This window comes from Calypte anna, chromosome 1 (assembly GCF_003957555.1).
Source record: "Calypte anna isolate BGI_N300 chromosome 1, bCalAnn1_v1.p, whole genome shotgun sequence".
NCBI lineage: Eukaryota > Metazoa > Chordata > Aves > Apodiformes > Trochilidae > Calypte > Calypte anna.
This window is the reverse complement of record NC_044244.1, coordinates 15,191,350-15,209,786: the sequence shown is the minus strand read 5'-3', so window position 1 is coordinate 15,209,786 and position 18,437 is coordinate 15,191,350. Positions and strand designations below refer to the sequence as shown.

The 18,437-nt window shown below is 40.1% G+C and overlaps 1 protein-coding gene across 1 annotated transcript in view; it reads right to left on the bottom strand.

The window, feature by feature from the left end:
- Positions 1 to 4,166: 4,166 nt before the first annotated feature.
- Positions 4,167 to 18,437, bottom strand: part of LOC103527837 (sucrase-isomaltase, intestinal) — a 58,426-nt gene continuing 44,155 nt past the window's right edge. The window contains exons 17-23 of the mRNA XM_030469073.1: positions 15,593 to 15,677; positions 12,903 to 12,959; positions 11,159 to 11,289; positions 10,273 to 10,361; positions 9,843 to 9,892; positions 5,995 to 6,153; positions 4,167 to 4,336 (exon numbers count right to left, since the gene is read on the bottom strand). Of these exons, the coding sequence (XP_030324933.1) occupies positions 4,277 to 4,336; positions 5,995 to 6,153; positions 9,843 to 9,892; positions 10,273 to 10,361; positions 11,159 to 11,289; positions 12,903 to 12,959; positions 15,593 to 15,677 (631 nt within the window). The 3' untranslated portion in view covers positions 4,167 to 4,276. The remainder of the gene's footprint in view (positions 4,337 to 5,994; positions 6,154 to 9,842; positions 9,893 to 10,272; positions 10,362 to 11,158; positions 11,290 to 12,902; positions 12,960 to 15,592; positions 15,678 to 18,437) is intronic.

Here is an 18,437-nt window from a genome sequence, read left to right as displayed (position 1 = left end):
ACACTCACCTTCCTGTGCCATCCGGAGCTGACTATTTTCTGGGAACCTGCCCCTGGGCAAAGGGCCAGCAAAGTGCACACAGCCAGGCTCTGCTCTGAGGCTCAGCCCTTCTCCATCTCTTGTTCATTGTAGACCCAGTGATACATTTCCTCTGTATTCTGGTCACATTGACAGCCTGGTGGTAAATAGTCCCTGCATGAGAATGGCAACAAATTGCTTTAACTTTCAAGGAGATTCCAGGTGACAGGAAAAAGTAATTACCAGAGCTTCTGCGTGAAGTTAAACATTCAAAATATATTGCATAAGAAAACTTAAAAAAATTATTTTATCCATGACATTTTATGATATTTGCAACTCTGTGAAGAGTAGAATTACTGACTTGTCACAGGAATGTGAATGTTTTGCATACAACCTAAAAACAACCCTTTCATTATTCATAATTGCAAACACAAGGGTGACTACTGGAATCAGTTGGTATGACACAGGCTAGGGACACAGTTCCCAAAAATTCCTAAATTATTGATTAAGAACATATCTTTCAGAATGGCTATATCTGAATGTGTTTTTTTCATCCATCCCTATGAGCATAGCAGAACTCTCTGTGTGTGTTCCCTTCATTTAGTTTGTGCTACTTCTCTCAGTGTAACAGATTTGGACTGCCCATCTTTTCATGTAATACAAACTCAGCACAAACCTTTCACAAGGATAGGGAGCAGGCCCATTTGAAATTAAGCTGAAAATCAACCATTTTAGATGAAAAAATTCAAAGTGTACATGGATTAGCATGGACAATGTTTACTTTTTCTTTCTCTGCAGAAGTGGAGCCTAATGGCTGATTCCTAGTGGTCAGTGCACATCACAGAACCACAGAATGTTAGGGGCCGGAGAGGACCTCGAGAGATCATCAAGTCCAACCCTCCCACCAGAGCAGGGTCACCCAATGTAGGTCACATAGGAATGAATCCAGGTGTGTTTTGAATGTGTCCAGAGAGGGAGACTCCACAACCTCACTGGGCAGACTGATCTGATCCTGATCAGGTCCCTGATCAGTCACCTTTACAGGGAAAAAGCTTTTTCTTATGTTTACATGGAACCTCCTATGCTCCAACTTGCACCTGTTACCCCTTATCCTATCATTGATCATCACTGAGAAGAGCTTGGCTTCATCCTCCTGACACTCACCCGTTACATATTTATAAGCATTAAAGAGGTCACCCCTCATTCTCCTTCAAGCTGAAGAGACCCAGCTCCCTCAGCCTGTCCTCTAAAGGGAGATGTTCCTTAATCATCTTTGTGGCTCTGTGTTGGACTCTCTCAAGCAGTTCCCTGTCCTTCTTGAATGGAGGGGCCCAGAACTGGACACGATATTCCAGATGCAGCCTCACCAGGGCAGAGTAGAGGGGGAGGAGAAACTCTCTCGACCTACTACCCACACCCCTTCTAATGCACATTAGATGGTGATTTTCTGTGTTCCCTTTATGGCTTTGTAAGGCCTTGAGTTAATGGGGATTTAAAATGCAAGGTAAGATTTTTCCCTTTATGCTGAACTCCTTCAGGTTCAGAGGGACACAGCTGGGGGGTTTTATGGCTAACAAAGACAGGGTGGAGAAAGCAGCTGACTATGGATGGTTTAAAATCTCAGCCTGAAAAGTTCTCTCTCCACTGAAGACCTGTATCTGTAATAAATTTAATCCAACACTTTGGGAAATTCATGTTTTACCTAACCTAATCTTTAAATTCAGTAAAATATTTGGGTATAGGTTCTTGGATCCAGCTCATAGCACTTGCAATGCACGTTCTGTATTTTTTCTCAAAGTCTTTATCCTTTTCTCAAAAACAAAAAAGAAAGAAATAATAGGGATGGAAAAGAACCAAGCTGCATATCAGAACTTCAAGAAAAGTGTAAAAGATCTGAAATTACACCTGTATCTCATTGTTCATGAGGATAAATAGCCAAATATACCTACAGGCTTGCACACAAACTCCGTTTTCCTTTGATGTCCTTAATACAAATGCCTACACCAAGGGTTGTCTTGCTTACTTTTATAAAATAAACACGTGAAATCAGAGCCCAAGGCAAATGTATTACTGACTAGTGGTTTCCTGTTGTGTTCACTGAAGCTACGAGGAGCAAAATAAGAAAAGAATAAAATCCAGATCGTAATACAAGGCTGAACAGCTCATCAGTGCCAGTAGGAGTGTATTTTTCTGCTCTTATTTTATCAAGATATATATGAAATTGCTAGTTGAGCCACTGATTTCACAGAAAACTAGTGAGCACTGGCTGACTCTGCATGGTTATCCAGCTGAGGGCTCTTTAGGAAGATGACATCTCTCCTGTTCCCCAGGCACATCTCTGCTCCAGCTTCTACACCAGTCTCTGCTTCCACCATTTGTCAGCAAATTTACCATCTCTTTCCTCATCTGGCACTCCAACTTTTACCCACACTGTAAGGCAGATTAGATACAAACCCAGACTTATGCAACAAGCATAAGACATTTCTGTCTGCCTGCCTCCAGTGTCTGCACTTGCTTTCCTCTCTCATAAATACACTCAGCTCTCATAAACCACACTCTCATCCTTCCTTTGCACAAGGCCCTTTGTCTGCCCACTCCATGGACTCAGAGTAGCAAGTTCAAGTGTTTATTTCATCAGGGAGTCTCATGTGCTGTATTCTTGAGCAAGAAAACTGTTGTCTCATCCATCACCTTAGCCCTTTCACCCCACTGCCCATATTCTGCTCTTCCTCAGCCCTTTCTCACCAGCTACACCTTTCTGTAGTATCTTCTCCAGCCTCTTCCCACTGCAGGCCTGACAAGCAGGCTGCTTTCTCTGCACTGTGCAGAGCAGACAGATTTCACAGCAGACCTTGCTGCAGCCAGCAAAGGCTCTAGAGAGACCCGGCTTTAAGGTTTCTCTACAAGACTTCGCTCACTTTGAAAAAGCAACCTTTAGCAGCCAGACCAAACTGGTTTTGTCTTCCTGCAGTTGACATAAACTGGAGAAGTTCATGTTACTGCATTGTGTGTCCCTCCTGTCAGAAGAAACATAAATGTGTAAAAACACCTGGGTGAAATCCTTATCACTGAGTGGCCTAGAACCAATTATAGTGAAAATCAGACATTCTTGTAAAAACATACTGCATCTGCACTCATATCTGTACATCAGGAGCAGTTTCCCATGAAGAAGTAGTGTTGGGGAGATTTTTTCAAGAGTAGACTTTCTGAGACCTTCCCCTGCAGAGTTTTGGAAGCAGAATTTATCTTCTGGGAACTGACACAGCATTTTTGCCAGGAGAAGGATTTTCTGTACATTTTGTGGAGGGAGAAGGAAGAGTCAGGAGCACTTCAAGGAGCTTGTAATTAAGCTCAACACTGCGTGCGATGTTCTGGGGGGAATGTCTCTGCTGGGGGGGGAGAGCTGCTGCTAAACTGGATCAGAGACCCTCCCCAAAGTCCTTACAGGACTATCTGTTAACTATCAAAGCTTTAATGGTTGCAAATTGCAACTGAGGTTTCTCATGAATAAGTATCAACACAGGTAAAAACAGGTTTATAAGTTTTAAGTGTGGGAACAGCTGAGTTTGTGAAGCTCTGACCCTGTCGTGATGTGGATCCCTCCTGTCAGAAGTCACAGTGTGCATTTGCTGGGGTAAGAGCTACTCTAACACTGGGAACAAACTCCAGAGAGAGACAGATTCTTGAAAGAAATCCTCCAAGTTTTCAATGAATTTCCTCTGTCATTGCTGAATCCCAAGATGTGCCCACACTGTATTTATTACAGTTCAGGAACATGGAGAAGATAATTAGCTAGAGAACACAACAGCTTTAGATTTTGTATTCTAGTACTATTGGCTGATTTTTACCAGCTGGCTATAAAATATGTCATATAATTTATATTAATACTTATAATATTACATGTATTCTATATTGTATTACTGGCTGATTATGTATTGTATTATTAAAATAACAGTGACTGTCTGTTCTGATGCTCATGGTCTTGGGAGATCATCCTTGCCAGTTCCAAATATTATCTCCATCTGAGGTGAGAGAGAACTTCCAGGGAGATTTCTTCTATGCTATTTTGAACACACATGAGCTTATGGTAATACTCATTAACTACTACTGAAAATCTGGTTTGAAGAATACTGCGAAAAGAACAATCATAAGATATGCAAGCAATATTTTAATCTCTAAATATTTTTACATTAAAATCAAAATAAGATTAATATTTCATGGACAAGGATGATAATTTTGTCAGTGTTTTCAGAGGTTCCTAGTAAATCTTAATGTTGAGTTCCTGAGTTAGTGGGGCAGAAATCCATAAAGTCAGTTTCTGTGGAAAAAAAAAGACACAACAATAATGAACAACTTTGTTAACTTTTAAAAGATCATCTCAAAATGAAAAAAAAAAAGAAAGGAAACTTCATCTTAGGCCTTCCTGATTCCCTTAACTTCATCTGGTAGGCAAGATTGACTTGGTGGCAACAGATATTTTTCTACTGATGTATCCAGTTCAACATCCCTTTTAGAAATTCAGGAACAGGTTAATATTAATTAATGACATGAATTAAATGTTACATTATAAATACAATACCTTCCCTGCTTTCTCTCTGTTCAAATTAAATTTTATGCCATTCACTTAATTTCAATTTTTAGTACTTCATCAGCTTTATCTTTGGGTTTTGGAATTAATAATCTCTTAAAATGCATTATATTGATTCACACCTCCCAGCTGTTTCTTTGCTCATCCACAAATTCATGTCAACATCATTCTAACAACCTATGACTAGATCACCTCTTCAAAGTGTGTCATGTTTTTATCTTCATCAGAAATTATTCTCTCCTGTTACTTATTAAGCAGGAATTCCACTTCTTATTTTCCTTTTATTCAAATACAGGGCCAGATCCAGTCAAAAATACAGCAATGCCATCCAAACATCTGTCCAAATTGCCAGGCAGAGAGAAAGGCTGCTGCAGACTGCACTGCTACAGGGACATGAGGAATTATGGAGAGTGGGATCCTTCCTGCACACCCTAGCAGAGGATGCAAGCAGAAGAAAAGGGAGAACTTTCCCTATCTGTGCTCAGGTCATTCTGGTGTCAGGATGATCCTGGTCAACAGAAGTGCTCCCCCAGCATCCCTGCTGCAGTTACAGCTCTGTCACTGGTAAGGTACAGTACTCCAGGGAGAAAGCAAAAGATAAAGACTCCTAATAATAGGAAGATTCTATGACATTACAAATGTCAGATCAAGGTAGCACTGCATGAATCAGAGAAGGAAGTAGCTTATTACTAAGCAGACTGCTTCTATTTATATACAAATAACTGTGGCTCAATTATGCATTTAAGCACTGCTTTTAGGCAAATTTGCTTTCTGTAAAGCAAAAGTAATATGGTAGAAGTTACTTTCTACTACATCCCTTCAAACAGTACAGTCTTTGTTCTTGTTAAACTATTATACAGCATGTAATCTCATTAAGACTGTAAGAAAGTGGCGAATTTGCCCTTTACTGTTGTAAATACGTGGACTGTAAGTTTTCAAGATCTAAAACCAAGCTGTTAGTGTTTTGGGTTTTTTTTCCATAGAATCACAAATATAAGAAAATATATAGATAATGGCGTTAAAACATCTGTGCAGGGATGGTGGGAGAGGTTTGATGGAATCTTTTAAAATGGTAAGAGGAATGTATTTAGCTGGTTCAGGCTACTGTCTGATTTAAATTATACAATTCTTGTGGAGTTTTGGACCTTTCCTACTACAGCAGTTTGAGGTGTTTTTCTCCATTATTTGAAGTAGTTATTAAGTCACTGAGGTGATCTTTTGCTCTTAAATCAAATATTAAATTTTACATTTGTGACAAGCTTTATAGTCTTTCTTAATCATCTTTTTTTGTGTTGCTGTTAGAATGCAGTTATCTTCTGTGACTGGTGCCTTCAAGCACATCTCAATGGAGTGTTTTCTTTTCCATAAATGCTCAGTGCAGCTCTTACCTCACTCAGGTCAAAAGAGAAAGCTTCTGCACGGAGGGTTCTTCCATTCAGAGCAACAGCATTAGGTCTCAGTTTTAGGCCAAGAATTGTAATTTTATTGTATTTCAGAGAGTCAGCCCCTCGGTAGCCATTTTTCAGTATTTCAGTCTTCAGGTTTCCCTGGAAAAGGCCACAGAGAAAATTTTAGGACCACAACTCTTTGGAGGTGATTTATTGTATATTGTTACTGCTGTAGTATTATCTTTGTCAATGAACATACAGAATAGCTTAGAATGTAGACATTAAAGTTCATCAACAGTCATATTAAAGTTCACCTAAGCAAGTCTTCAGGTATCATTATAAACTAGCAAATTAAGAAACAAAATAGCATTTACAACATTAATTTGGAATCTTCCTGGACATGTTTTTCCTACTTGTAATCAATGCAAATTTGGTCCTTGTACCTGCTTGCAGGCTACATTGGCATATGCAAAGCCGAAACCCAGATAGGGAGATTCAATTAGACCTTAAGGCAGATTTAATTAACATCCACAGATAGCTTCCCTAAACGCTTAGCATCTTCCATAAAATCAGCTTCTAGATATTTCCCCCATAATTTATGCCCCACACCTCCACAGCCCCTGCTTGACATCTCTCCTATATATGTCCCAGCATTAGGAACACTGAAGAGACATTGTATGTCCACAGACCCTTGTTTGTTGTACTTATTTACCATACATCCCATATTTAGGGATGTACCAGAAGGACATACAAAGTCATTAAATAAATCCATTTGGATCACCAGTGACAGCAATTTCCCATAAAAGTAGTGAAGAGGAATCATTGCATTTGTTCTGTGATCAAAGTTGTTAAGGAAATAAAGATGAATTACACTGCTTAGGAAGGGATGAGCTGCCATGCAATCCTGACTTTTTAAAGAGGCTGAGGAAAAACCCATGATGGAATCTTTTGCATAAATTAACTTTTAATTTCAATAGTGCATGGTAGGAGGGGAGCAGAAGCAAGAAGACAGTATTTGTAACTTAAGGCTGTGCTTAGACTGCTTATTTCAGGCATCCTCACTAAAAATAAGTGCTAATGCACAGCTCACTGTTTTAAACTGCCTAAAGAAGGAATTATGGCTATTATGGAGCAAATGGGGAGAGGCCTCTAAAAGCCATAGCCTACTTATACATGATGACTTCTCCCCACTGGCAGAACTCCACCACAGGGGAAAGTTCAGAACAGAAAGACCAGCTCTCTGAAGCGGTCCCTGGTGTGGCTAAGCAAGGGAGAGAGCTCAGGGTAGCCACATAGACTCAGTAAGCTCAGTGTGGTGCTGAATCCAGCAATTACATCTCTGTTAATAAATAAAGATGTACTCAGGCCCTGAAGCTCTGAGCCAGGACTCTGCAGTGGACGCCACTGTCCCTGTGACAAAGGTCTAAAACTGAAGGTCTCGGGGAGACAGGGAGGTGCTGGTTCAAGGGGAGGGAATGAGTCTCTCCTCCCCAGCTTTCTAGTGGTTAAAGCAATTACTCAGGAAGGTCCCGAGTTCTCCTCAGAGGGAAGGAACTTATAGATACTTCTTGAAGCTCCAGAAATGCAAAGCAAAAGTAGTTCTGGATCTGAGGCCATAAGCCTGAACTTCCTCCTATACTTTTTATCTTGCTGCTTTGCTCTGGTGCTTTAAACAGCTCCTTTTCCCCACATTTTTCCTCTGGAAATTCAACCAGTTTTAGGAGGAACTTGCTCACAGACTATTAATTCCCCTCGTGTCTAGCATATTCTTCCAGAAGCTCCTGCTTCCTTGCACAAGCCTTTCCATCACTATCTCTTTAGGGTCTGGACTATCTACACTCTGCTTTGTCTGCCACTTCTGGGGATGGAGGCAGAGTTTATGGTTTGCCCTGATTATCCCTGAAGTACAGTGAACCTTCTACCCTTGGCTCTACCTTCTACCCTTGTATTTTTCTAAACTGGTAGGCTTAATATATGGGGCACTTTTACTTGGAGCGCATTGACTTAGGTGACTTAGCCACTATGCATGTCGAAATGAAGGTGTCAAGTGAATTAAAATACCAGCCACAGTGAGATAGTACCAGAGGTCAGGCAGCTCCAACTGTTCTCTGAGAGTTAAGTGCCTACACTAGTCTTGAGTACTTCTTTGTACTTCTGAGTTGTTTAAATGAAAATATAAATGGGAGGTTCTAATTCTGCAGCTGTTACTTCCACAAGACTCTGTGCTGGGTTCAGAGTAAATGGTGTGATGTTAGACCTTACCAGTGGATCCCCTTGGGAATAAAACTTGAGTGTTCTCTTAAACTAGCCATGATTAAATTATTCATCCACATTTTTTTAAGAATACAGAAATGAGCAACAAATACCAGGACTTTCATATGTTTCCCATACCTTTACAATTTGCTATTTGAGATGGATTTTTTTCTTTATAAACATATAATAAAAAATCAACTTCAGAGATTATTGGAATGCAGATAGGGACTTCAGTCACGGATTTATTGGCAGAAGTCAAATACGAGCAATGAGAAATGGAAGTGCCAGTGAATCAAGAATCTAATTCGCACAGATCAGACTTTAATATAAAACTGGATATTGTTTTTCTGTAGCCTTTTTGCCATAAATTACTATACACAGACTACAAAAAGCCAAAGTGATTTTTCTCCCTTTTTGACATTGAAATATCCTTTTGTTTGAAGAAGAAAAACATTTTTTTCTTGGAAAATCAAGAAGAAAATAAATTCAAAATTAAATGTAAAGTCTAGACATGTGGTATTTGTTTCAGAAAAAATATCTCATGAATATACAAAACTATATAAAAAAATCCATTGGCTTACCCTGGCTTGCTTTTGCTCCTAGAAGACAGACATACATTCTAGGAGTAATAGCGCAATAGAGATTTACACAGTTTTATTCCTTTGAACATTTTCTGTAGACTATTTTGGGGCTTTTAGGAATATATGACATGAAAACCATGCCACAGTCTACATACTATACCTTACTTCTTACCAGATACTGGAATTGCAGATAAAATATGATCTGTGTAGATTGCTGAAGTAGGTTCAGATTTTTTATAATAGCTCCCACAATTTACTATCATATGCTTAATGAGCTTCTGGCAGATTTATTTTATAACATTTCTCTCAATTGCAGCCTAGACTGTTGAGGTTTTCTGTTGAGTTCTCTCAGAATATGTCTGTGGAGAAGTGAGTGCTGTATGAAAGGTATCAGTGCACAGCCCCAGGACTGATCTGTTGTGTGCTGCATGAAGCACCCGGTCAGCACAGGGCCCTGCTGGGAGCCTCCTGAATCACCCTGGAGGAGCCCAACCATGGGGGCAATCTCCCTGCTGTCAGACAAGGAAACACAAGCTAAAGAACTGAGACTATGTAATCCTCTGGGCCACAAAATGAAAGCTTCAGGTGATCAAAGTCTAAAAGTTGCTGGGATATCCTGAGGAGAAGAATGTAGCCTTCTCCCACCCACCAGACTGAAAGTGTTCACAGGAGGAAGACAAGTAAAAGGTTCCTTGTCCTCAGAAGCAGTGACTCAGAAAAAACCAAACAAAATCTGAGCTGAAAGAAGTGGACTTTCAGATTCACATCACAGCAGGGACATTAATGATGTGCCACTATGATACTCAGTGAAGCAAAGACAAAACTGCAGCATCATAGTAGGATTATTTTGTAGCTGTCTGAAAATGAAAGCATAAGGTAGCTTACTGGCATTAAAGGCTGAGCTATTAGAAAAAAAACCTTTCCAGAGAAGAGTTAGACATCAGCACCTTATGATGGCTACAGTAAAACAGAGCTACCTGTATGTGTGTAGGTACCTTGTATATTGCTACTTACTTTGCTGAATGTATATTTAGCCAAGAAGTAGTTCTCCTTTTCAATAGTATCTGTCAAAACAAGAACAAGGAGGATTGGTATCAAAACAGGGAACAAAATCCATATGCAGTTCACATTAATTGTAGCAAGGGGCTAAAATCAGACTAAGATGATTTGTGGGTTATTTTATTTCTTCTCTAGTGTTCTTAGGGTGATCTCCAGGGAATACAACATGAATGACTGCCCTCTCTAGCAGACCAGCTGTTCCTAGTGCCACACCTTTCTCATATCAAAATGCTGCACTCTGCTTTCTGTCACCACTGTGACACTCAAGTTAGGGTCAGCTCTCCAGCTATTTCTAGCAGGAGTCAGTGCAATTATCCTCCCAAAAAGGCAGCCTGAGGAGAGCTCTGAATACAACCACTGCTGCACAGCATGGGACCAGACTTACCGATTGAATCACCATCATCCCAGAAGAGAGACCCAGAAGCTTCTCCTTGTTCATCCAGGGCAATAATGAGCCCAAATGGGTTTAGGCGGCTGTTGACAAGTTAAGAAATGTCAGTACAAACTTGTGAGCACTGTCCTTTGCAAGTTATTTAACTAAAAGTTCCAAAAAAATCAACTCCAATTTTAAGGTTTCAAAAAAGGCCACAACAGAAGACCGAACAATCAATAGTCATCAAAAGGGCTCCTGAAATCTGCCTTGTCCCACTGAAGTGTAAAATCCCCGTGTTTTGAGTGGATTTTGGATGTGGATAAGTTTCTCCTTTGGTGCCCTTAATGAATTGTAACTGGGAGACAGCTGGTCACCAGTGCTACCTCACTGGTTTGGGTTGCTGCAGTGTTAATCCTTTCCTCCCCTTCACATTTATCTTGTGAGAATGGGTCACGTGTGAGGTTAGTGTATTAATTACTGGTGTAGGGAATTCATATTTGTGAAAAGAGGTTTGAACTTTTCCATCTTGTTCATGGCACTGGACAAACACATCAAGGAAGAAGTGCCTTGCATTTTCCCCTTGCATATATTTGCATCGAATGACTGGCAGCAGGTCAGTGTGGCAGTAAGAGGTGCAATGGCTTTCCTGAGCATAAACACAAAGCCAGGAGTAGGTTTCAGTTGTGTGCTGTGCAAACAATGATGGGGATCATCTCTCAAGGGACTTCTCTTTGCAATGGAGTAAATAGGGGGATAAAAATACTATGCTTATTTTCTGGCATGGCAGCTGAGAGATGCAGATCGCCTCACTTCTGCATTTTCTTTTGATTGTTTTTTTGGCTCTCTGTGGGTCTGACCTGCACCTGGGCTGTTTTGTGACAGACACAGATGGCATTACCTCTTAGTAGTGGTTGTGGCTGGTGCCTGCTCTGGCAGGATGTAGCCTCCACGGATAAACAGAGGGATCTTGCTCAATGGGGCAGCCACGGTAACATACTGGTTGTTCCAGGCACCTGGAATTTTAATACCCTACCACAAAAAATTAATGCAGTTTAAAAACCCCACAAATCCAGGCACTATAGATTGTGACCATATACCACTGAAAAAGAGACCAAGAGGTACATTTCCATTTCAATTACATCAGTGAAAATGCAAACAAAAAAGTGTATTTCAGGGGTATTATTCCAGTTTCTTTTCTTAACATGAAAGAGGATCTAGCTCCTGTAGCTATGCATATGCATGAGATAGAAGCTTCACGAATGAAAGACAGCAAATAGTATTTCAGAACGGTATCATTATCCCATATGCTGTGAAAAAAACCCCTCATCAAGACACTGAACAGAAAAAGCAAAAGAAACTTCTGTGTCCTCTTTTTACGCACACTGGAGACCATCACATTTTAGTTTAAGGTGAGTGATTCATAATCATTGGGAATGTAAACTGTAGATTTTCTTATCTTTTAACAACAAGCCTTTCCCTTTCAGAAAGTAATTACAACATTCAATGAGTGAAAATCATGTATGTACAGACAACCAGTAAAAGTTATCTGCATTATTCTTTCCTGGTTTAATGCCTCAAAACCAGGTGTAGCCAAGGCTTGCATGCAGAGTAGATGACAAGGAAGGCTTTGTTCTTGTCCTCTATAAATAGCAATTATAACTTATGGTATATTGGTTTTAGATCATGCAAAATTCTGGGAGCTCAGCTTTGCCAAGGCCAGGACATGAGCCATAGGCAGGCAAGGGGCTGCCATCCCCATAGGCAGCCCAGCAGGGGGGTTCAGAGGGAACCACAAGGAGAGCTGAATAAAATGCCTGACCTCACAAAAGAATGGCCTTACAAAAAGAGACTAGAGAAAGGCTTGGATGAATCTGAGGACACCAACCAAATACTGAAAATGACCAAATTTCTTCCAACACAAGTCAGAACTTCCCCTTAGAGCCTTTGTATCCTGCCCACATGCCTGCCAGCATTGTTCAGGGTAGTTAAGAACAGCCTGATGCTCCTGGGCTAACATTTCCAAAAGCTCTTAGCATCAGCCTAATTACTCCAGCTGAAGCCAGCTCAGGTCCTTACCCTGCAGATCGTAGCATAGCTTAGTTAGGCTGAAACTGAGCACTTTTGGAAATGCAGTACTGGGGATGGTGGTCGAAATGTTAAAACTTGTGCACCCTGAAACCAGAAGAGGTTGGTATATTCTACAGAGCAGATTGTTCTCCATCTTTCAGAGGGGAGCCTCACCGTGCTCTCTAAGTATGCCTTCTGTCAAAAATGCAGCATGTTCTCAGGAGCACAACTCAGGTTTCTGTCTCTGTTTCTATGCAGTGAAGTGTACCAGTACAAGAATTAAAACATACAATGAGGAGTGAAAAAAGAAGGAAGTCTTGACAGTCGCATGAATCTTGAGGCTGCTCATGATAATTCAGTTCTCTGTGTCTTAGAGAGCTTTATAAACCAAAAATAGAAAATAAAAAGCAACTAAAAGCTATGCAATTGTAGATTTTTTTTGGTGTGCTTTAGTTTTCTTAAACACAGATGCTAAGGTAAAAATACTGCTGAACATTGCTAGAAGTTATTTTGTTGGAACTGTAATATTACAAATTATGTAAAATTGCTGGCAACTGAATCTTAAAAACACTTACAGTATAGTAGTCAAACCACTGAGCTTCAGGGAAGTACACATCCACAGTTCTTGCTCCCTGTAATTGTTATAAAGTGATTAATTTTTTTTTTATTTCTGATATTACATTAGATTTATTATATTTTGCATGGAGAGATGTATGCTGAATATTCTAATAACATCAAATCTAGGATATTATGGCTGAATTATTATCAAGCAGTGGACAGCTGGCTGATCTATGGTGTTAAACTTCTGAGCCTATACTATCTGGGGGGTTTTACTGCATTTCCAGGGGGTGAGTCAATGTTATATGATGATTCTGGTCTAGGACATAGCTCATTTTCTTGCAAATGTAACTGGCCTAGGTGCACTTCTCCAACACCTGAAAAATCCCAGTGAGGTCTAAGGGAGCCTTTGCAAGACAGGACTTCACAGCTGATGATGGAGTAGGGGGACATTACTGCTCAGTGCCTCTTGTGCTCTTCCAGTTGCAGAAACAGGCAGAGAGCATGGGCTGGCAGAAGGGTATACAGATATTTTTCTTCTTGGCAAAAATTTAAAGTTGCAGATAAATAACAATAATAATGATGAATAATGTGCATATAATTGCACAGTTTATGTATTTTGTTTTTCAGCATTCAGTGAGTTATCATATTGCTGCAGGGACTAAATCATATTAAAAGCACTATGAATTAATAACTTCAGGAAAAGTTGGAAGCAAAATATTTTTTTTTTTTTGGTCACAAGTTGCTTACTCTCATAAACATTAATTTTTATTCTCAACATAGATTTCTTCCTCTTTGCAGAGTTATGGTTTACCCCAAAGGCTTACCCCAGCGAGGAGGTGAAGCATAAAAAAATAAAAGTGGAGAAGAGTTAAGGCAAGTTACCATTTGACATTTTAGGGATTTATATATATGTATGTATATAAACAAACAAAAGGGGTAAGAATTTAAAGTATGTAAATGTCATACTAGAATGCAAGAATTGTTATCCTGAAAATGTGTGGTGTGCTGCAGCCTGTCTCCCACAGTGGTCACTGCTGGGTGTTTCAGGCACTGTCCTAGTGCTGCATTAAGTAAGGCTGGGCTGGTTTGCTCTGTCTGTTTAGATGTCACTAGCTGTTTAGCAATGTAATGGTTGGCTTTATCTATAAAATGCCTTGAAAGCTTGAAAAAAAAAAACCCAACCCTAGAAAGTCAATATGCCCCTCTCTCCCCTTATTTTCTCTTCATTATTATGACAAACCTGAATATCCTGGTCACAGAGAAGTGTGTAAGCACCATCTGGATAATGATGAGCCTTGCTTTCATGACTCCCTAGATAGTGTGTAAGACAGTTCTCTGTTTTTGATTTTGATGGATGTTTCACTTGCTTACACCTTAGGACCCAAGGACTGAAGGAAAAGCTGTCTCTCATCCAAGGGGAAGGGATAACTGTCCCTGACTCATTTTCTCCAGACAAACAGGTGCCATGCTGCAGTTTGATGTGGTCACTGGTGGCCTGCAATGCTGTGGTGAGGGGCTTACAGGCCACCTCTGCCCCTGCTCTGGTAGCTGCCACAAGCTCTGGCCACATGCAAGACCCAGACTCCAACACTCCCCATCTCCCATCAGGCCACAGGCATTCTGTCCTCCTTTTCTGCTGAAGTCCCCCCAGAAACACTAGGAACCCCTTTATCATTTTATATATCCTCATAATGCTCCCTTTCATTTACTTCTCTACAGGAATCCACCCCTGGTTTGTCACCCTCTCTTTGTGGGAAGGTTTCTCTCACATCTTTCATCTTGCTGGTCTGAAACCCTGTGATATCCCCTTGTAGTCAGAAAGGTGGGGGAGTCTGAAGATGAAGGACAGACAAGTGAAGCAGCTCGGTGGAGTCAGGTTGGTTTTTAGATGCAGGAATAAGAATTTCCCTTTAAATTCAGAGAGGCACAAGAGCTGCATAAAAAAGGTGACTCACAGTGGCCTGTTTATATGTTTGATTTTCAACAACGTCTAGAAAATGTATCAGATTGTATTCTGGAAGTGTGCTGATCAGAAACAGCTCTAGCTACATCACATGCAGATATTTGGCTCTGCTCAGATACACCTTCCTGGTGCTGCCAGTGGTGGAGAAAGGAGAGAAACTCACCCTTGCTCCAGCTGAGTAGTGAGGGCACTGACTCCAGTACCATATCCAGCACAGCCATAGGAAAATGCTGCTTTTTAATACCTGTTATATTAGCAGCTAACGTTGTCATTACTGTTTCCATAATGACCAGGTTTGCCTGTGATGCTGGGAAACTCGTAGCACTGCCCCTGAGATGCTGCAGTTTCAGAACACTGTGGGTGGGTAGTAATATGGAAACCAGTTTGCTTTAATATCAGCACGTTTCTTGCCAGCTCAACAATTACTGCTCTGTGTGTGTCCTTGGAGGGAGCTGTCAGCACAGTAACAGGAGCAGGCAAGGGCCAGCATCCAGCCTGTTTACATCCATTTGTCTCTTGGAATAGCCAGGAGATGCTGTGCCCTCACTTTCATCCTCCCACTTCAATCACTGGGCAGCTCTGTACTGTCTGTGCTTCTCGGAAAAGCTTCTGCAAGCTTTGACAGTGGAGGGAAGAAATGGGCAAATATGAGCAAACATGCCCTGAATGTCATCCAATGCCCTAAGCACAGTTCATTTCTCTTATTCCAGTATGATGGCATTTTTTAATTACAGTACTTGCCTCTTCAAGAACAGGAGCAATCATAAAAGCAGGTCCCCAAAGGAAGGCTGTATCTATTCCATGAGTCTGCTTATTGGAGGTAAATCTAGTGTTGAAAGTGAAATATGTGGTGTTAATTCACATTATTATACAACTTGTATAATATTTTTTATATTACTCACTGCAACAAGAAATCTGCTTCCTCAAGACATCCTTTGACACTGCCAAATATTTTTCCTGGTTGAGGGAATGCCAAAAGCTGGACAGAGATTCAGAAAAAACAGTAGCACCTATGATACTGGAGCAGACCAGAACCCTCTCAAAATGCTGGAACTGATTTCTTTTCAAAATAGCAGTGGTGGGAAAACAATTAACTTAATTCCTGTCCAGTGGGTTAACAGTTCATTGAGGGATCCAAAGAGCAGTGAAAGGGCCAAGACTAGGAGAGGAAATGCAGAGGAACAATACTGTGCTCTAGGATTTAATGTTCTTGTGAAAATCCTTGTATTTGGGTTCCTGCACCTTCCACAAATTTACATTAGAAATCTTGCAGGACAAACAGAAAGCAATGTTCATACATATTGTGCTTTCAAGCTGCATGTCCTGAATGGAATGAAAACTGATAGAATTAATTCCATTTTATTCAATGCATTAAAATAATTTTGGATTGTGATCATGTCCTCCAGAGTGCTTATAGTCCTGTTTGCCTGGCGTCACCTGCCAGCTAGGGAAGAGATCTCTCTTCTACCATGCATCAGCTAAATCCTTGAGAATTTAAATAGGCTTTCAATCATTTGTTAGTCTGTCTTTGAGGAAACACAAAACGGATCCTTGTTTCCTAGTTAGCTTATAAGAATGTCAGGTGGAATGTGTCCCAAGCCCTCCTAAAATCAAGCTACCTTGTGCCTTCTGTTTTGTGCTGTTCCTCTGCCCCCTTTCCTATCCAACAGCCCTGCTGTCTTGTCAGAGATGGTGGTTGGGCTGCCCTGACCATCATTGTGAATTTTTGGGAAATTCACACTGGGTGTTGCATATTAGTACATTATTCTCTAAGGATGTACAAATTATTTCTTTAAAAATTATTAACTGTGTGTGTTTAATTGACTTTGCCCCTGCCTAAGAACAGGGCTGGAGCTGTGCACCCAGTGTCAGCGTCCTGCTCCAGCACCCTGCCTGCTTGGGGCATAGACATACCTGCAGACTTACAGTAATTGCTCCAAGTGAGCAAAAGCACCTTGGCAATAAAGAGACATCTATTTCATGCCTGGATTTCTAGAATATTGCAGCTTTAGGAGTGTACTTGGAACTAAGGAAAAAACATTTTTGAAGGCATGTCTCAGGCTTTGAAGAAAGAAACCAACTAATTCAAAGTTTCTTTTACTGTCGAAACCAGTAGCTCTTTTGGACAGCTTAATCTTCATCATTACTGGATTTCAACATATTGCTTTGTAAATATTTAAAGTGGGGTGATATTTTTTATGAATTACTTTGAAATAAAAAAACATTAGTTTTTCTTGTCATCTCAACAGTCTGCCCATATTTTTAATTTTGCTGTAATAAGACCATAACACTGATTCAACATAATTTGTTGTGGGAGATTTCAGGAGAAAATATTGATCAAGAAATTGTGAGAAAAGAGAAGTTGATCTTATTTGCACATGGAGACAATCATCTGACTGTGTAACTCAGCACTATTTTCTCTTGTGCTTAGAGCAACCACAAGCACAAATTCAGCAAATAAAGAAACTTTCCCACTTTGAATATATAAGCCATTAATCCATATCTGTGATCTACAAAAGGTGTTTAATTCCATTTACATGCTTCCCATGGTTAGCTGTTGGCCTCTCTTCTCTCTTATTTTTCCCATTTAGCCAACAGGCAGAGCTCTCCCTTCCAGAAATAGATCACGACCTCTCAGTCTTTTCAGACAGTTGAGCTGCTGGCACCTCTGTTTCATTGTGTGAAAGCCTGAGAGACACCTAAAATGCTTACAGGAATCTACGGGGATGTTGCTCTTATTATTTGAAATGAACACCTAAATGTTTGAAATTAAATGAAAAAATCTGAAATGACCATATGAACTAGGTATTGCTTGGAGACTCCCTGCCCAGGCAGAGCTGTTTTCATGGTGAGGCTGGTGAACTCATAAAATACAGGTTATGTTTTAATGAAAATGAAAATGACCACCTTTCAGCTCAGTTTCACTCAACAGAAATCTCTGCTGGTGCACCTGAGAATGCTCTACAATTCAAACCAAAGCAAATTTGAAAATTTGATAATGTAGATATGGCCCAAATAGAGTACAAGTATGTTGTGAACAGTTAAAAAGGAAATTTTAACATCCTTAAATAATTATTTATTAGAAAATATTAGCTAATATTATGCTAATATTAATGCCAAAGTTAATTCAGTCCAGTCCAATATTAGCATAAATCTCATTGAGCAAAAAATAGAGCTAAAATAAGCACTTGAAATAGCATATAGTATCTTTTCAGGCACAAGTACCTATAAAATTTCTCCTTAAACCTGTTAAATAAGGTAGCAGAGCAGTAAGGGGAAGAATGTCACTTTTAAAATTTAACAGCCATTATGCTGAGTAGGCAAAACAGGTTTTGTGCATATCTTTTCCATACTCAAATGGTCTGCACTTTAGTGTAATCTCAGTTTAATTTGCAAAAAATGCCTTACCCTTTAACCAAAATGTTTTTAACCTAAAGGGAAAAAGAACATTAAACAGTCCAGGATGTAGCCTGTACCAATGAGGCTAAATTGTGTCAGAGCTTTGGGCAGTAACCTTTCACATGCATTATTTGCTCTCCTTTTGCTCAAGTCTTCACATAAAGCATTCTGAAGTAGAAAATTTACC